We start from the raw sequence: 16,708 nt of genomic DNA on the forward strand, positions 1-16,708 counted from the left end.
AATTACAAGACGAAGAAGAAGCAAAAAAAAAAGAGAAATCTAACTGTCGGTGTAGTTGCAATGTGCTGTTGACTCGCTAGAGGGCGTGCTCGTGCTGTCACGTTTTCGGCGCGCTTTTGACACTGACCTCGTCACTGTGAAACCAGAGAACCGGGTGGGAGTAAAAAAGGAAGCGTCTGTTCACTAACCTGAGGCTGTTACCCCTGACTACTATCGGTGTTTAGCAACCGTGGGCCCCTGACAGTTCATACAGGGAGAGCGCGCGCTGCACGTTAGCTAGCAACCGTAGAGCTCAATCTTTGGCAACGGAACAAGACGGTGAGTAGCAAGGTGGCTATCTAGCGCTAGCTAATTAGCTTGTCTGACTGACGTTATCAAAGGAGAACAACCCCCCGTGTGTCGAGTAAACGATGCTGCTAAGCCTCCGTAAATGAAGCTAATGACGAAGCTAGGATGCTGGCGTTATCCACTAGTTGTTACTGTTCTTTGACTCGACGCTATTTTACCGACATCGCGGTGTTTAAACTGCGACCGACATTAGGCTAAAACTACTCATGCTAGCAGTCCGGCCATGTCCTGTTCACAGCACCGATGTCGTCTCTGGGTTCGTGTCCTCAGTCTGAATATATCCACCCGCTAATAACCTCAGGTTATTCTGTAAACACGGAGAGTATCCATTCATGCAGCTAGAAACACTGACGTTTTTAATGGTGAGTGTTTAAAGTATCCTCAGTGATGCTATGATAACTTTGTCTGAAGAGGAAACAGATGCTGTCTACATCACTTGACACCGGATAAACCGGGGGATGGTGTTTCCATCTTGGGTCAAAGAAGAGGGGGACATCTGCCCCACCCAGTCGACACGGGTGGTCGAAAATACCTTTAATCCATAATATTGTGAGCATGGTTAAAGAGATGATTATTGTGATACTACAATACCTACCTGCTGACATTTCTATGGAGCAAAGATTCGCTATTAGCTACCATATTGTACCGTGGCTGATGTTGAATAGCATCATTAAGGTCAGGCCTGTGGAGGGTCAGGTCTGCCTTTCAGTCTAGTTTCATATTTAGTCGAGTCGTGAAATCCCAACTAATGACCTTAAAATACAATTAACTACTAAGTGCCTTATTAGAAGATTAATTTAACACTGAAGTTGTCTTTTGGCCAATCATAACTGTGGTGTAGTAAATTCCTTTTAATATATATAGTTGACGTGGCTTAAATGTGTTCATGGATTATACACTCTGCAAACTTTAACATTAATGGATGGTGAACTCTGTATTGTCTCGGGGCCATTTGGCATAGATTAAAACAATAAACACATTTTTTTTGTCAAGAAGACTTGTAGATGAAAAGTACTGACTTTAAACACACAAAGCTACAAGGATGTGTTAAAAACTCATAGGTAACAAAGACAAATATTTGTGTTTGGGATTGGGGGTTTAAATAGCCATTTTCCATTGTAACTTTTTTGAGTTGAAGTGTTCTCTTACTCAGTCAAGCCCAAAGTTGGTCTATATACATGCGGTTTGCTCAATTGTTTGTACAGTGTGGTTTAAACAAAACCCCTTTCCTAGTCATGCCAATGTTCTTAGTACTTTACATAACCTCCGTCTTTGTGCTTTGCCTTTTTGTAGTCTGGAGTAATGAGACTGGGGGAGTGAAGGAGGCAGGTGTCCCAGTGGAACGTTGGCATAGAAGTGGGAGGCCAAGCAAGGATGCTGGAGGCAGATGCAGACCCAGCAGGTCAAGCAGCAGCAGAGGGAGAATCGGAGGCAGAAATGGGGAACAGAGACATGAGGTGTGAGGTGGCGAGGCTCACCCTGGAGCTCCAGGAGGCCACTGAGGAGAAGCTACAGGCAGCCCGCTATGGCCTTGTAGTGCTGGAGGAAAGTGCTGCCCTCAAGAAGAAACACAGGCAGCTGGAAGAGGAGCATGAAGTCCTGAAAGCTGAGCTTCAGCAGCTCAGAGAGGTAGGAACACCGGAAGCCTTTTAGTTAGACTTATTTATTACTAATACTGCTATTTTCTGTTCTGTAGATTTCAGGTCTTCTAATACCTTTGCTTGTCTTTCACTCAAACAGAATTATTCAGTAAAGTAATGGTAAAAACTGAATCATTACAGTAAATATAAAAATCACTGCCTTAAATGATAAGTTGTCATTTTAATGTTGGTTATCTTTGATTAGTTTCACCTATTCTAGCTTGCTTAATCAATTTGTACTGAATATTTCTGCTATTAACATCTAAAGCCATCGGATTTAATTGGGTTAGCACCAGATAATCAAGATGAAAAGATTATAAGAATATGTCAAAAATCTGATTAACACATAATCCATGCCTTTCCAGGATTAAAACTGTAACAGATGCTTGGGACCGGCTTTTTTCTTTTATTTATTTATTTGAATTTTTATTGGGGACTAGTTTTCCATTATTTGGATTGGGCTGTGGAAAGAGCAGGAAATCAAGGAGAGAGAGAGGAGTAAAATGTGGGTGCAACCTAACCTCTTGGCCATCTGCACCCTGAGCCTTTGTTCTTAACAAACGGTGTACTTCCAACTAACTTTATCAAAATAGTCTTCCATGGCTGGTTGGTTAATATTGTGTATTTGAAGCAAAGCACCAGATAGGCCTGAACAAGTTTAGTATTGCTGAAATAGGCTGTTAAAACCTCCTGTCCAAATCAAGAGAGAAAAATCCTCCCTATAAGGAGTTTGGTATTTAGCTCAAATATGTGCCAGAGTTACACTTACACCGGTCCAAGCTGATGTTTAGTAACCGCATGTCGAGCAAAGCTCTTTATGTCTCTGAAGGGACATAGTGGTACAGAATGTCAGCAATTTATAATCTGCATAAACCTCATTTCTTGGCTGTTTACCTTCGACAGGCTTTGTTAAAGTAGAGCAGACTCGTGTTGTGAATTAGCGTTATTGTATAAGCACATCAGGATGTTTAGTAGAGCATGTTTATGGTCTTTTATCAGAAATCAGTGATGCATTAAGTAACGTGTTAAGGTTACTGACTCTGGCCAGCTGTTGAGATTTGCCTGGTATCACTGTTTCATATCTATTTAATGGCAAAGGCAAGATTCAAATACAGCAGGAAGTGGAGTGAAAGCTGCTTCGTGTAGCTAACTTATCTTCTTACCAAACCATGTGTGTGCTATATCATTGCTGCAGTCTTTTGTTTTTTTTTTGAAGATATTTGTCAGTTTTGTTTCTATTTCTGTGTTAGACATGTTTTAAATGTTTGTCTTCTTAAAGCTATTCAATCATCAATGCAGCTGTCTTTTAGCACTTTAAGGGCTGTTCCCACGTTTCTAATTAAATAGTTCAACTCTCACCCTTTCTGACTCGCTTTTTCTTTTCTTTTCTTTTTTAAAGGCATTTGCAGATTCTGTGAGCAGCCAAAAGCGTGCAGCTGCAGATGGAGAGTGCCGGGAGGAGAATTTGCTGCAGGAGACTGCCACTAAGGAGGCTGCCATGGCAACCCGCATGGAGGAAGTCCAGGCAGAGCTCAAGCAAGCACGCCTTGCTCTCGGCAATGCTCACGCAGAGATCGATAGACTGGGGGTGTTCTCCACCCAGTTAAAAAAGGTTAGGGCCATTCCCTCAGTGCACCTTCATCCTCTTATTCTGTATGATATCAGCTCTCCTTTGTTCGTACATGAGATGGAAAGCTGAAGCAACATTTGTAGCTTTATTCTAAGAGTGATTGTTATTCATTATTAATCACTGAGGGGAAATTCTGGGTTACAATCTGTCATTGAGAAACAATACAGACCCGATGGACATGCGTACCTGGAGAGATGTCAGAGTGGGGCTGCTGCATCCGCGTCAGAGCTGTTGGGGGGTTTTGGTGCATTGCTCAAGGGCACCTCTACAGTACTCTGGTTCTCAAACCAGGTCCCTAAAGGCTGGGCTACTTCGGCCCTAATGTGTACCTGACAAAAAGGTCAATTGTGCAGTTTAAAATGTGATCGTTGCACCGATATGACGATGTGTTTTGTTCCACAGGAGTGCGAGTGTCTGGAAGCAGAAAAGGGTCATATGAGGGACGAGATGAAGGAATTTAAAGTACGAGAGATGCGCCAGTTGCAGGACAATGCTGAGCTTGAGGAGGAGAATATATCTCTGCAAAAACAGGTTTCTGTGCTCAAAGAAAATCAGGTAAGTTAATACTCAGACCACAACTATGTTTTTACATTGTTACCGTCTTTCTTTGAGAAGATAATGATGGATGGAAGAAGACATAAATATCTCTATTAATAAAACCAAAACTGTCCCATTCTACTGTTCTATACATTTGTCCTCATACCATTATTAATGATGGACTACAGGTGGGTGTTGTAAACACACTATCATCTGATCATTGTTGTCGTTCCCTGCATGTTTGCATTCATTCTTTTCCTGAAAGACTACAAAACCTCTTGGCATGCAGCAACTAATCTCCCTCACATGTCTGTTGACATAACTTCAGCACCGAGATACGAACAGGCCAGAGCCTAAGAGTTTCTGGATGATTCATGTTGTTGTTTACGGAAAACGATGTCCCTGCTACATCCATGGACATAAACAGCCCCTTTCACCTCGAGTTCTTCCACTTGTCAGCGAGTTTTTAACCCAGCACGTTTTACTCCATGTGCTGGGAAGGCTCTGTCAAAGTGTTCTCCAACAGAAAGGATTTACAGTCTTCATGTGGGTTGTTAGACTTTGCAGTTATGTGAACAAAATGGTCCAACAAGTAGATGAGCCAACTGCATGAAAACGTCAAAATGTTAAAAATAAAAGCTGAGTTCAACTGAAGCCCCGTGGAAATGGTCATCTCTATCTGTAAGAGAAATGAGTATTGCTGCTCACCATCACTAGTGCGATGTCCTTTTGTCTACTGAAGCCGCCTGCATGTGTGACTGTAACACTATTGTGCTGAATGCGGTTATAGGTATATTTGCATGTTGGGGCGAGAATGTGCACCCATATGTTGGCACCCAGCAACATAGAAAACACCTCTAATCACAGACGTGTGCTCTTTGTCTCCTTCCAGGTTGAGTTTGAATCAATCAAGCTGGAACTGACCCAGAAGAACGACGAGCAAGAGGAGGTGCGCGGTCAGCTGGAGGAGGCGGAGAGGCTGAGGGAGATAGCAGAGAGGCAGCTGGATGAGGCCCTGGAAGCCCTGAAGGAGGAGAGGGAGCAGAAAAACAATCTACGACGGGAACTCTCTACCCTGACCCTAAACCCCTTCGATTCTGTGGGGAACCTGGAGCTCCACCTGGAACAGCTGGATGACAGTCAGGAGGAGGGCCAGGGGCGAGAGGGAGAAGGCGAGGGAGAGGACCAGGACAGCGGCATTAATAACGGTCCTGGGTCTGCTCCCGGTTCTGCTCACCCTCCTTACTTGGGGGGCTCAAAAAGTAACGGCCTCATCCAACGCTTCTCCACTCCACGCAACAGTGACGTGTTTCTGCGCGCTCCGGCCTCTGGGCTGGTGTCGGACCTGCTCAGTGAGCTGCACTTTTCAGACAGTCAGAAGCTGAAGCAGCAACTCCTACAGGTGAGAAACAACAGGACCTTCTTTAACTGGTTAAAACAATACTCCGATTTCTCTAAAAGTTTCATGTTGGCTGTCCTTTAAATCGTCCCATAATGCTTGTTCACGCATGCCCCACACGTTTCGCTTTTATATCAAGGTATAGTTTAACATATTTACAACCTCAACGAAAAAGAGAAGAACATACGTGGGAACAATAAACAAAATGAATCGGTTTCATCACATGCACAGAGATTACAAAGAGAACATAAAGGTATCCTCCTCTCCAGCTCCATCACATTAAGGGCCCGTAGAGTCCGAGTGAAAAACAATACAGGAGTTGTTTGTATGTGGAAACACCAAAAACTTTTGTATCCTTGTTTTTTTGTTTCACGGCAGTCTGCGCTCTTCTGGAAAGTTGAGATTCCAGTTTAACTGGAGCGATCTTCATGAGAAGAGAAAAAAAGGCAAAAATAATTCCATTAGAAAGAATTTGTTATTCATTGTAACAGCAGCTTAAAACAACATTTCAGGCCTTGCACATTTTTCACACTACTCAAACTTTACTGTAGACTTTTGTGCAGTTAAAAATATGTTCCTAACCTTTAATTTAGTTGTATGTAATGAATGATATAACTAATGGCATTACCTTAGAACTCAATGATTGCCTGTTCGTTTATGCAAACACTTAGAAAGAACACAGTGTATATTTGAGGTTATTAAACTTTATATTTAAATAGTCCACCCTTTTATCAAACTAAGTTTGAAGGTTGTCACACAGGTTGGTTCGTGTGTTGAAGCTGTCGATGTCTCTGTTCCTTCCTGCTGTAGACCACATCCGCTGCATGTCGGAGTGTGCCTGTCTTTATTAATGAAAAAAAAAAACACCTGACACCACACGCATCTTCACTCAGAGTTATCGTTCACCAGTCAAGTACACTTAAGAAAATTCAGAATGTCTTGAACTGCCATTCCTCTCAGTCTGGAGGTCATCTATTATTTATGATGCACTTTGATTGGGGGTTGGGTGAACAAGCTTCTACCCAACAGATGCTGGGAGTGTGGAGCTGAAAGGGGTCATCCCCATTAAACATTTATAAAATATAAAACTGGCTTTTTTTGTCACAGAAAGCTGTCCTTTTGTCTTGTGAAAATGTTCAATACTGAGTGTTGAGCTGGCCTCCATTTTTCACCATTTGATTATTTTTTATTAAACGAAAGGACTTTTAAAGTACTTTCAGCAAATTTGAAAATTGTGTTTTCATATCTCGTAAGATTCTTGTCTCTTTCTGTTTAAACAGGCGGAACGAGAAAAGTCCGGTCTGGCAAGCAAGGTAGAGGAACTGCAGATGCAGCTTGTGATGTCCAAACAGGCTCTGAACCAGCAGGAGGACAAAGTCGGATCTCTCACCCAGCAACTAGAAGCCGTGCAGAGCAGCCAGCAACACCACCAAGAGGCAGACGACAGGGAGGAGGACGAGACAGAGAACGGAGACGGTGCCGTCTTTGACTACGAGGTCGACACCAAGAGCAAGGAGGTGCTGGAGGCGCGCATGCGTTCAGCCAGCGAGGAGCTTCTCAAGCTGCGAGATGAACTGTCGCAAGCAGGAACTCGATACAACACCCTGGAGCAGCGCTACAAGCATGAGAAGGATCGTTGGAGGGCCGAGGCCCAGGAGTTGGCCGACAAGATCCGTCAGTGCATCAAGTCCAGCAAGCAGGACCAGGAGCGCATCGGAGAGCTGGAGAAGGAGATCGGAGCCACACGGAAAGTGGCGATTGATTCAGAGGGGCACCTGAGCGTTGCCCAGGAGGAGCTGCTGGCCTTCTCTGAGGAGCTGTCCAACCTCTATCACCACATCTGCGTGTGCAACAACCTGACACCCAAACGAGTCACCCTGGACTATTACCGTGATGGCGCCAGGGCGAGTGGTGGAGGAGGTAGCGCTCGAAGATCACACTACGTCTATCCTCAGCACAGCGCCCAGAAGAAGCCAAAAGCCAATGAGATGTTCAACTCCAAAGCTGCAGCGCTGCAATTTATGGGCGAGGTGGACAGTGCAGGAACCGCCACAGAAACTCCAAGCTGCCCTGGGTCACCCACCCTGGATTTCAGGGACCCCTCCAACGTCCGCAACTTGGTTGCGGTCATCCGCTGCCAGATAAAACACCTCCGGGTAAGGCAGCTTTTTTAAAATGTATTTTTATGCTTCACAGTTTGTCAGACGATGATTGGAGTGCTAACGGCTTGATTTCTGGCGAGCTGAAAATGTAACAAATACAAGTTGTCGAGTGGCCGTGGCAGTGCTGACGCGCTGGGATTGGTTTTGTTACGAGGCCTCTTTCCTCCCTCACAAACTTCCTGATGAAGCTAATGCTCAGCTCAGACACTGTAATGGACTTGAATAGCTCCCGTGTCTGCTCAAATCCAACACCTGATTGGACCTTGTAGACACGTGTGTTTGTTTGAATGGACTGGATTATCAAGGGTCAAAGTTGGACCTTTCACTGCAGGGAATCCTTTCAGAATACAGCTATGCCTGCAGCACTGTGATTATGTGTTCACCTGAGTAAAAACCATTATTTTTAAACATGTTTAATAAATGTGAGGTTTTTGTTGAACGATTGTTCATAACGTACAGTTTATATGTAGCATATTTTAAAAGAAAACAGTCCAATCGTGCAGCTCAACATGTTTTCAGTTCTGTTACAAACAGCTTGTCTTTGTGCTCTCTCAGGTGGCAGTGGACCTCTGTCGTCAGAGGGGCGCCATGCCGTACTCCGGGTTGAGCAGCGCTGGAGAGTCAGAGCGGGATGCTGAGAGCCTCCTGGAGGAAGTGCTCAAACTCAAGTCTCTCCTCAGCACCAAGAGAGAACAGATAGCCACGCTCAGGACGGTCCTCAAGGCTAACAAACAGGTACATCGCTGTGAGCGCTGGCTAACCTGCAACGACGACACTGTCTGAGATCAGCTTTGATCAGGACATTGTTCTTACTCAGAACAGGCCAAAACAGGCAGAATAGAGCTGCACTAAAGCAGATACCAGGTTCTGCAAGTAAATATTGAAGCAGTGTTAAAATAGAATATGTGCTGTATTTAATCTGTGTCATGTGCAGCATGAGGTAGCAGGCTGACTTTAAAGTGTCTGTACTGATTAAGATAATTACCGGTAATGGAAACGTGGACAATCGTTCTGACAGTCAAAAAGCATCCATACTTGGAGGTGATGCATGCAGAGACGATGACCTACTGTATACAGTCTGTGTCTGGTAGACAGTCTCTTAGGCTGCACCTGTAGGACAGTGTCTTTGCTCTTTTCAGAAGCTGAACTCTCCTCCGTGCCTTCAGCACTGCATGACCTGCTTCTGTCCTTCCCTTATCTCTCGCTCTCATTCACACACGAGCACACACACACTCTTAAACACTCGAGGTAATCTGTTTGGCTCGTCTGCACTCACCTCCAGCGATTCCCCTGCTGAAGGCTTCCAGGAGTATATTGGCCTCCCCACTCGGTTCGACATGTGTTACTATAGCACTGATAAGAGCATTCAAGTCTCACCGCTCAACAAGGTGAGAGGGAATAGTTGTGATAGTGCCTTCAGCTGTATGTGCGTTAACAGAAACACACACAGTTTTTATTCCCTTGACATTCTCTGGAAGACAAACAGGCCTTGTGCAGTCACAGCAAATCGCTCAAATGTAACCCGTCTGATAGCTGAAGGTTGTTTTATAACATCGAAGGTGTTTCTCCGCTGGGATGATGCTGCTCATCTTTCCTTATGATCTTCATTTCATAGCGACTCAGAAAAGTGAATGATTTGAGCTCTTGTCTTTTTGTTGAATGCAGACTGCGGAGTTGGCTCTGTCCAATTTAAAAACCAAGTATGAGACGGAGAAGAGCATGGTGTCAGAGACCATGATGAAACTGCGGAACGAGCTCAAAGCCTTGAAGGAGGACGCTGCTACCTTCTCTTCACTGCGAGTCATGTTTGCTAGTCGGTAAGATCTCTTTTTTTCATGGGGGGGGGACATGTTTCCATAAGAGAAATAAAAGTTGTTTTTTTGGGGGTTTTTTTGTTTTTTTTTGGGACCTATGACCAAGTAGATATTTGATTACTTTAAAATTCCTTTGTTAATACATTCTGATTGGACGTTCCCCCTTTGCTAGTGTTCTTTCTGCTTAGTAATGGTGCTCTTGTTGTAGCACTTCTTTTTGTTAGCCCTCTTGTAATAAGCTTATCATGCGTATTACGCCTGTGGACAGTCCACTGGTTCACGTGCAGATTATGAACCACATGCTCTGCCCTGTGCCGACAGGGGAGGAGGAGGGAAGGACAGATTTGTCCCATCAAGCCAGGTGACCTTAGGGACGGAGGGGCCTAATGTTGGCGGGAGTTTGGCGGGACTTTAGACAGGATGGGAAGGTGCTGCAAAGGGTTAAACTTACGCCTTTAGCACTCCACCTACTAATCACTAACCTCTTCTTAGAAACAGTTGGCATGGATGACTGTTTGGAGTTGATGTCTTTTAGTTCCTTGTTTTCATTCTAATCTATTTAATGGAATAACGGATTATTAATTGGAATAATATTTACATTTGCCACAGGAGCTTATTGCATGTGCAGAGGCTCTTTAGGCCGTCTCCAGACAGTTATGATCCAGATTTCATAATCCTTAAGAAGGATTGGAGAACAGACTGCGGTCAAGGACTCCCGTCTGTTGCAACAGGCTAAAGATTACAGCTTACCATGCTCCTGTTGTTTGGAATTAAGATTTGTGGTGCCATCGAGTGGTCAGTTTGAGGGACTGCACGTGTGCGTGACAAACCTGCAGCACTCTTCTTTACGCTCTTAAAATCAGTGTTATTAGTATTATTAGTTCTTGTGCTCGCTATGCAGCTTCTCAAATATGAAAGTATGTTAAATAATTTGGCATAACTGGTGTGAAAACATATCTGCTTTGTGATTTGACTTGTGATTATTATTATTTTTTAGATATAACTATTAATTTATGAATTAAAACCTGTGCTGCATTTTGCAATGAAATCATCATGAGCTGCTTTGCCACAGCTGGCTACGATATCTTGTTTAGCATGTGTTTTGTGTGTCTGAGGCTTTAATTTGTTCCCGTGTGTGTGTGTGTGTGCATGCTCTTGTCACTGTGTGTGCGTCTCTCAGGTGTGACCAATATGTCACCCAGTTGGATGAGATGCAGAGGCAGCTGGCAGCGGCCGAGGATGAGAAGAAGACACTGAACTCTCTGCTGCGTATGGCCATACAGCAGAAGCTGGCTCTCACGCAGCGTTTGGAGGACCTGGAGGCTCCGATGTCGCCCCACAGCTTGAACAGCAGTCCCCGCCGCTCCCGCGCCAAAGAACTCGCCGCCAAGTCAGGGCGGGCCCCACGCAGCCCGAAAAGCAGTCCTGCACGCCCCCAACTGAGGAGCAGTCCACGAGCCAGCCCGGTTCTTGGCAGCAGTGTTCCAGCCATGGCCACGCACCACCTGAGGAGTCTGACCAGAAGCCTCCACACCAGCCCCGTAAGAACCGCTCTCTGTCTTTGTCCCGACGACGCCATCCAAGCAAGCAGCCAGTCTAGCAGAAGCAAGCGTCTCCCACGAGACGCCACCTTCATTAGGAGTCATAGTGTCAGCGATGTTTTTAACTCCGATTCAAGCCCCGGTTACTTCTCGACACGTAACAGCTCCACCAGTTCTCTAAACAGCGAGTTATCCATCAAAACAGAAAGTCAAGTTGGTGTTTCAATAAAAGGTGCACCAGCTCGGAGAGCGTCGGTCCCCGCACGTCAGGACACCTTCATTACAACCCGTGTTGTTTCTGCCTCAGCCGCCAGGGTGAAGTCTTCTGTGTTTACCTCATCCACAGATGATCTAACCTCTTCTAAAGCTTTGCGTGTGTGTCCTAACGTTTCTGAAGCATGGGGTGAAACTAAACAAAAGCCCGACGTAATACCAAACACAGATCATTCAGTTCGAAGGAAACAGTTCAGTTCCAGGTCGAATTCTGTTCAGACAGAAGCTGCCTGCAGAAACGCACATCAGCCAGACGCAGTCTCTTCTCAGGTTAATACTAAACCTACAGGAGCCACTTCACTCTATGCCAACAATCCAACTGGCAAGACCAGGATGAGTGGAATCTGTAGAGAGTCGAGGCGTAGGTTAGCCAACTCGACAAGCCGAGCGACTGAGGAATCAAACCTCACTGTCGTTAAGAGTTCTGCTAATAAACCTCAGGGCACGCCCGCCAGGCCTCGCAGTGCACACTCCAAATCAGCACGCAGACGATAAGAACGATCTTCTGAGTGCTTTTGAGTTATCAATTAGATTCATCTTCTTTCTAAATATTGGTTTATACGGTATACATGATGTAATAAATATAAATGATGTTTGATAAAGGTCCCTATAAGACAACAGTTGGAATCGTCAGCCAAGAAGACCCAGAGTGTCTTTCCATTTTTTTGTCAAATCTTTGCACTTTAATTTTTCTACATAGTGGAATAGAAGCAGGCAGACAGTTTAAAAAGCATGCCTCAAAATGTCCCTTTAAAAGTTTCATCATTTTGAAGGCTGTGAGCCAAATTATCCAAAGATGTTGCCTGTTCTTAGAATCGAACAAAAAAAAAAAAAAAAACGAGTACAAGGTGAGGCTGAGCAGAGCTGCTGAGAGTGAATCAGTTTGTGTTCAGCTGTTCGTGGTTAAGATTCCCTCAGTGTTGCTCTCACCAGGAGCAACTTCTGCACCGAGTTCTCCATCTTATAAAGGAGCTGAACCCGTGTTGAACACTTTGTTCGATGGCTGAATGAAGCGGTAACGTGTTGATGATGCGTCTCATCAGGGCTGCAGAGAATCTGAGCTGAGCTACTTTTAGAAAGCAGCTTTGTGTTTCAGATCCAAAACTCCATTTCGCTGTCAGACATCCAAAAACATTTAGTTTTTAAAAAAATGGTACTCTTTAATATTTGGAACAGTCGGGTGCATTTTTTATACACATGCATTTTAGAAGTACCGCTTACTTTGGTGAAATATTTTTCTCTTTTCCCATCTCATTTTAGCTGATAGCTTTTTGGAGCTCCTCATTTGCTGATCCATTATATGTACTATTGATGTGTTTTATCATTAACAATTACCCTCACCCTTATGAATTAATTTCTTTAAGTTTGACTAAATCTTATTATTTTTTTTGTCTCTGTCTCATCCCTGTCTCTGTAGCGCTGAAACACTCCTTCCATTACTTCAAACCCCCTCGTCTCCATAAGGACCTGTCTTCATGTTGACTCCCCGGCTCCCTCCTCCTCCTTTTCCTGACTCGAGACATCCTGTCCATCCCAGATATGATGCAACATTCCCCACTATAACTTCCAGATCCATGGATTTTTTTTTAATAAGTAAAAAAAGACAAAAAAAAGACAAAAAACAAACGTGCTCTCATCCCGTACTCCCTCCTGGTGTTTGTCTGCTCGGAGCGGAGAAACCTGCATGCAGCCCGGAGAAGGATGAAGAGACAAACGCGCTGCTCGTTCCTCTGTGAAGTCAGTGACTGTGTCTTGTCCCGAGTGGAACGAACTTCCAATATGGTCTCGTTCAAGACTTTGTGTTGTGGTGAACCGTTGACAGTATTTATTCCGGAAACTTTTCATGTACAGCATTTCCTTTCCTCTGACTTTGACTTTAGGCTTTGATGTGTTTTAAGGCTACAAGTCTTCGCTCCTTTTGCCTTCCGGTTGGCATTCTGGTCAGGCCTGTCTGGCATCGTAGCTGGCGTAGTGTCAATCGATAGTTCTGTCATCTGTGATAGCTCTCCCAGGTAGTTGTTTTTATAGGACAGTGCCGCCTTACTGACAGACTTACTCTCCTCGCTATTTGTCTTGAGGTTCCTCCTTTTCACACACACCACTTTAGACTCCTGGTATGTATCCGGCTCTTCAGCCACACCCTTTAAGTCGAGCTCAGTAACACGCCATTTGATCAATAGTAATAAATCAGCCATAAGTTCGCCACCTCAGGTTAAACACAGATGAATAAGTACAGAATTTGGGTGATCTTAAATGTGCATTTTACTTTGTAAACTATGCAGACCACGTCGAGACTCTCTCTCTTCTTTAGGATCAGGGTGGGTTTGAATCTTACCGACATTTGCCGTTTTCAGAGGGTGGTTGCAACTGTTTTGAAACAGCTGTTTAGCATCTGGCAAAGCAAGGAGGGTTTACAGATCACAGGCGGTGCGACCTGAGATCTGCTAAAGCATCCTATTTTCAGAAAAAAAGTACTTTCCTGACTTTTGGGGCCGTTGGAGTCAAAATCCCTGTTTCATGTCAAGTAAGAGTCGAAGTGGCTTTGTTTCCCTAAAACTTAAATGTCAGGCCATGGTCATGTCTAACCCTAACTACATAACCTTTGTCATTCAGCTTCTCCTGGCTCCTCTGTGCAGCCAAGCAACAATATCAATGTGTATTTCATCCCTCCATGTCAACTTGCTTTGTTTGTGCTATCAAAGTAAGCATGCTGTGATGGACTCGTGTTAGCCACTGAAAGCTCTTCACCTGAAAGTATCCAGTGTTAGAAACGCTGATAGTGCTCGCAGGCTGCTGTTTGTGTTGCTGCTTGTTGAACAAAACTAAATGCTAATCCCGTCATTTAAAAAGCATTGCACAGTGCTTTAACTCTAGCAGCACGTTATGACTTGAAAAATAATCAACTAAAGCGAACAAAATGTAACGGACAATTAACTCCCAACATGGCATTGCTTAGTTAGTTAGTGCGACAGAAAAGAAACGGTAAATGAAGAATGTATCCGTAGATACAACACGGTTTGCTTTTAGAGTAGTTAGAGTTCAGGGCTCTGTTTGTAGGATAGCAGCACATAGTTTAGGCTAATATTGGAACTTGAACACCTCTTTCATTGAATGCAGTTTATATTCAAATCAAACGAACCTGTTGGATCAATCACATTTGGAAAAACGCTGTTTGAAAACTGATTTTAAATGCAAGAAAATGTTGAAATGAATGAAAGCTGAACAGAAGCAGTGTCTCACTGGAAGATGCCGCATCCTGCTGACTGATTTTTTTTGTTTTGTTTGTTTTTAGTGCCTTGGTTTTGATCTTGTCTGTTTTGGGTTTTTTTTTAATGCCACATCACATTTTCCAACTAGAGGCATTCAACACTGTAGATGTGATGTATTTGAAGGTTATGTTTGAGGAAACTCATGCAGTGTTATCACTGGATTAGGCGGTATCTCATTGTGGGAAAATGTTTTCACTTTTTTATCTTGCATGACTTGTTAGAACTTTCATAATGAATCCGCACTACTGGCTCCCCCTGAAAATCATTATTTGTTTTCCTAAACTGTTACTGTATAAGAATAATTAAGAACATAATGCATTGCACACATTATGTATTATGTTACAGTAAGGGTTTAAATTCTTCAGACTTCAGGGGGAGATGGCCTGATTATGTTTGACTGTTCATGCACTCGTGCCGAAAAGTGGAAATGCTTTAACATGATGTTATATCGCTTTGAAGGTTGTAAATGGATTTATTCATCTATTTAATTCACTCTGTGCAGATTTGTGTTTAATTTAATGACCTCTGTTGTATAATATTTTAACTTCTATTTATGTGTTCTGCATTCTGTGTACATTGATCTTCAGGATGATATGCACACACACGCGATGGTCCTCAACTTCTTCTGTGTATGCAAGTTCCTTTCATTGACCTGTGAACCACTTTTGTCATGAAGAATAAAACAAGCCAACACTGTACTGTCATGGTGTTCTTTTGAATTCAGGCTGAGTTTCCTGTGACTGAGGCCGAATAATAAGATGCTTTCTGCTCACAATGAGTTTTAAAGCAGCCGTTTGTGTCTGGGTGTGAACAGGAGTTCTTCTGTCGCTCCTGTGATCTTTTCCAACACCACACAATTACTTTTACGCAAACCTCCATTACGTTCACGACTCCTTACAAGCTTTAAAGAACTAAAACTTTGTGTTACACTCTTCAGATTGGGGATGAATAACCACTACTCTGAACTTTCTGCTGTGATGTGACTGATGGGTTGAATAATATAAATGTCCCTAAAACTGAATCTATCAACAGACTGGATAATATTAACGCAGCATATCACGGCCGTGGTTCTAATCTAACAGACAACACTGAGACTCTGTGCAGGCTGAAAGATAGACAATTTCATGTTCAGTGTGGAGCCATTATATACCATTCAATAGATGTCATAAATTCCTTCCCACTTTGGATATTTCTATACATGGTCTAGAGAATCACATAACCTTTACTCTTTCAATGTCAAACCTCTATTTGAAGAACAATTCCTCATTCCACTGTCAACTGAGGCCATACATTTTTACTTTTGGAATACCTCTAATGACATTCTTTCAAATATGGTCATAGCTTCTCAGAATAGAACATAGTCTGCTAACAGTAAAGTCACCTCTCCAAAGTGTAACCAAACTGAACGTATTCACAGAAATTCGTACTGACGGTGCTATAACTCTACAAGCTTGCTTGTTTGGGTTTATGTACTTTCCAGTACATCATGGAAGTTCAACATCATAATCAACACGTCAGTGATACAAAGCCAGAACCCTCTGGCTCCAGATTCGACAGCTCCAGTCAGGATCCAAACCTGGATGGCTGTGAGATAGCAGTGCTAACCAGCAGGCCAATGTGCTGTTTCAGTTAATTAACTTTCCAGTGCATAATGTTTGCTGAAGTGTTCATATTTCAAATTATTCATGATTCATGAGGAAAGACTTTGGCAGAAATGTGAACCTTGCTATGAGGCTCAATTGCTGACTTCAGAACTCCTGATGTGTTTGTTTTCCATTACTGAAGCTTGACCAACAATCTGTAGGTGGAATCTGAATCATTCAAGCCTTTACAGCTCCAGGTGGGATTCAAACCCACAACCAAGTTGCTGTGAGGTGGCAGTACAGACCACTACACAAACAGCCCACCTTGAAGTTTGTACCTGTTAAAATGTGTTTCTGTCTGTATGTTTTTTAAGAGAAAGATTTGGGGACTTTGTGGGATGAAGTACGGCACAGTAATTGTACAGAACAGTATTTTAAATCGATACTGTCAAACCCTGTCAAAATGTGTCTTCACAGTCTGAACCAGAAACCAGCTGCAAAGGTTTGAAAAC

At 43.5% G+C, this 16,708-nt stretch overlaps 1 protein-coding gene across 4 annotated transcripts; it reads left to right on the forward strand.

The window, feature by feature from the left end:
- Window positions 1-36: 36 nt before the first annotated feature.
- Window positions 37-15,311, forward strand: LOC306834487 (protein bicaudal D homolog 2; the record flags this gene model as incomplete). 4 transcript variants are annotated; one of them, XM_079360406.1, is made up of 10 exons in its annotated part: window positions 37-318; window positions 1,642-1,977; window positions 3,388-3,600; window positions 4,021-4,173; window positions 5,048-5,557; window positions 6,835-7,710; window positions 8,272-8,451; window positions 9,382-9,533; window positions 10,711-11,071; window positions 12,762-15,311. In XM_079360406.1, the coding sequence occupies exons 2-10, from the start codon at window positions 1,723-1,725 to the stop codon at window positions 12,765-12,767; spliced, it is 2,706 nt and encodes a 901-aa protein (XP_079216532.1). In that variant the 5' UTR covers window positions 37-318; window positions 1,642-1,722. The 4 variants fall into 4 exon arrangements, with proteins under 4 accessions (XP_079216532.1, XP_079216535.1, XP_079216533.1 ...); XM_079360407.1 differs by lacking the exon at window positions 37-318 and adding an exon at window positions 336-710; XM_079360408.1 differs by lacking the exon at window positions 37-318 and adding an exon at window positions 766-897.
- Between the last annotated feature and the right edge of the window lie 1,397 nt (window positions 15,312-16,708).

The sequence above is a fragment of the Symphodus melops genome, assembly GCF_947650265.1.
Source record: "Symphodus melops genome assembly, chromosome: 13".
NCBI classification, from domain to species: domain Eukaryota; kingdom Metazoa; phylum Chordata; class Actinopteri; order Labriformes; family Labridae; genus Symphodus; species Symphodus melops.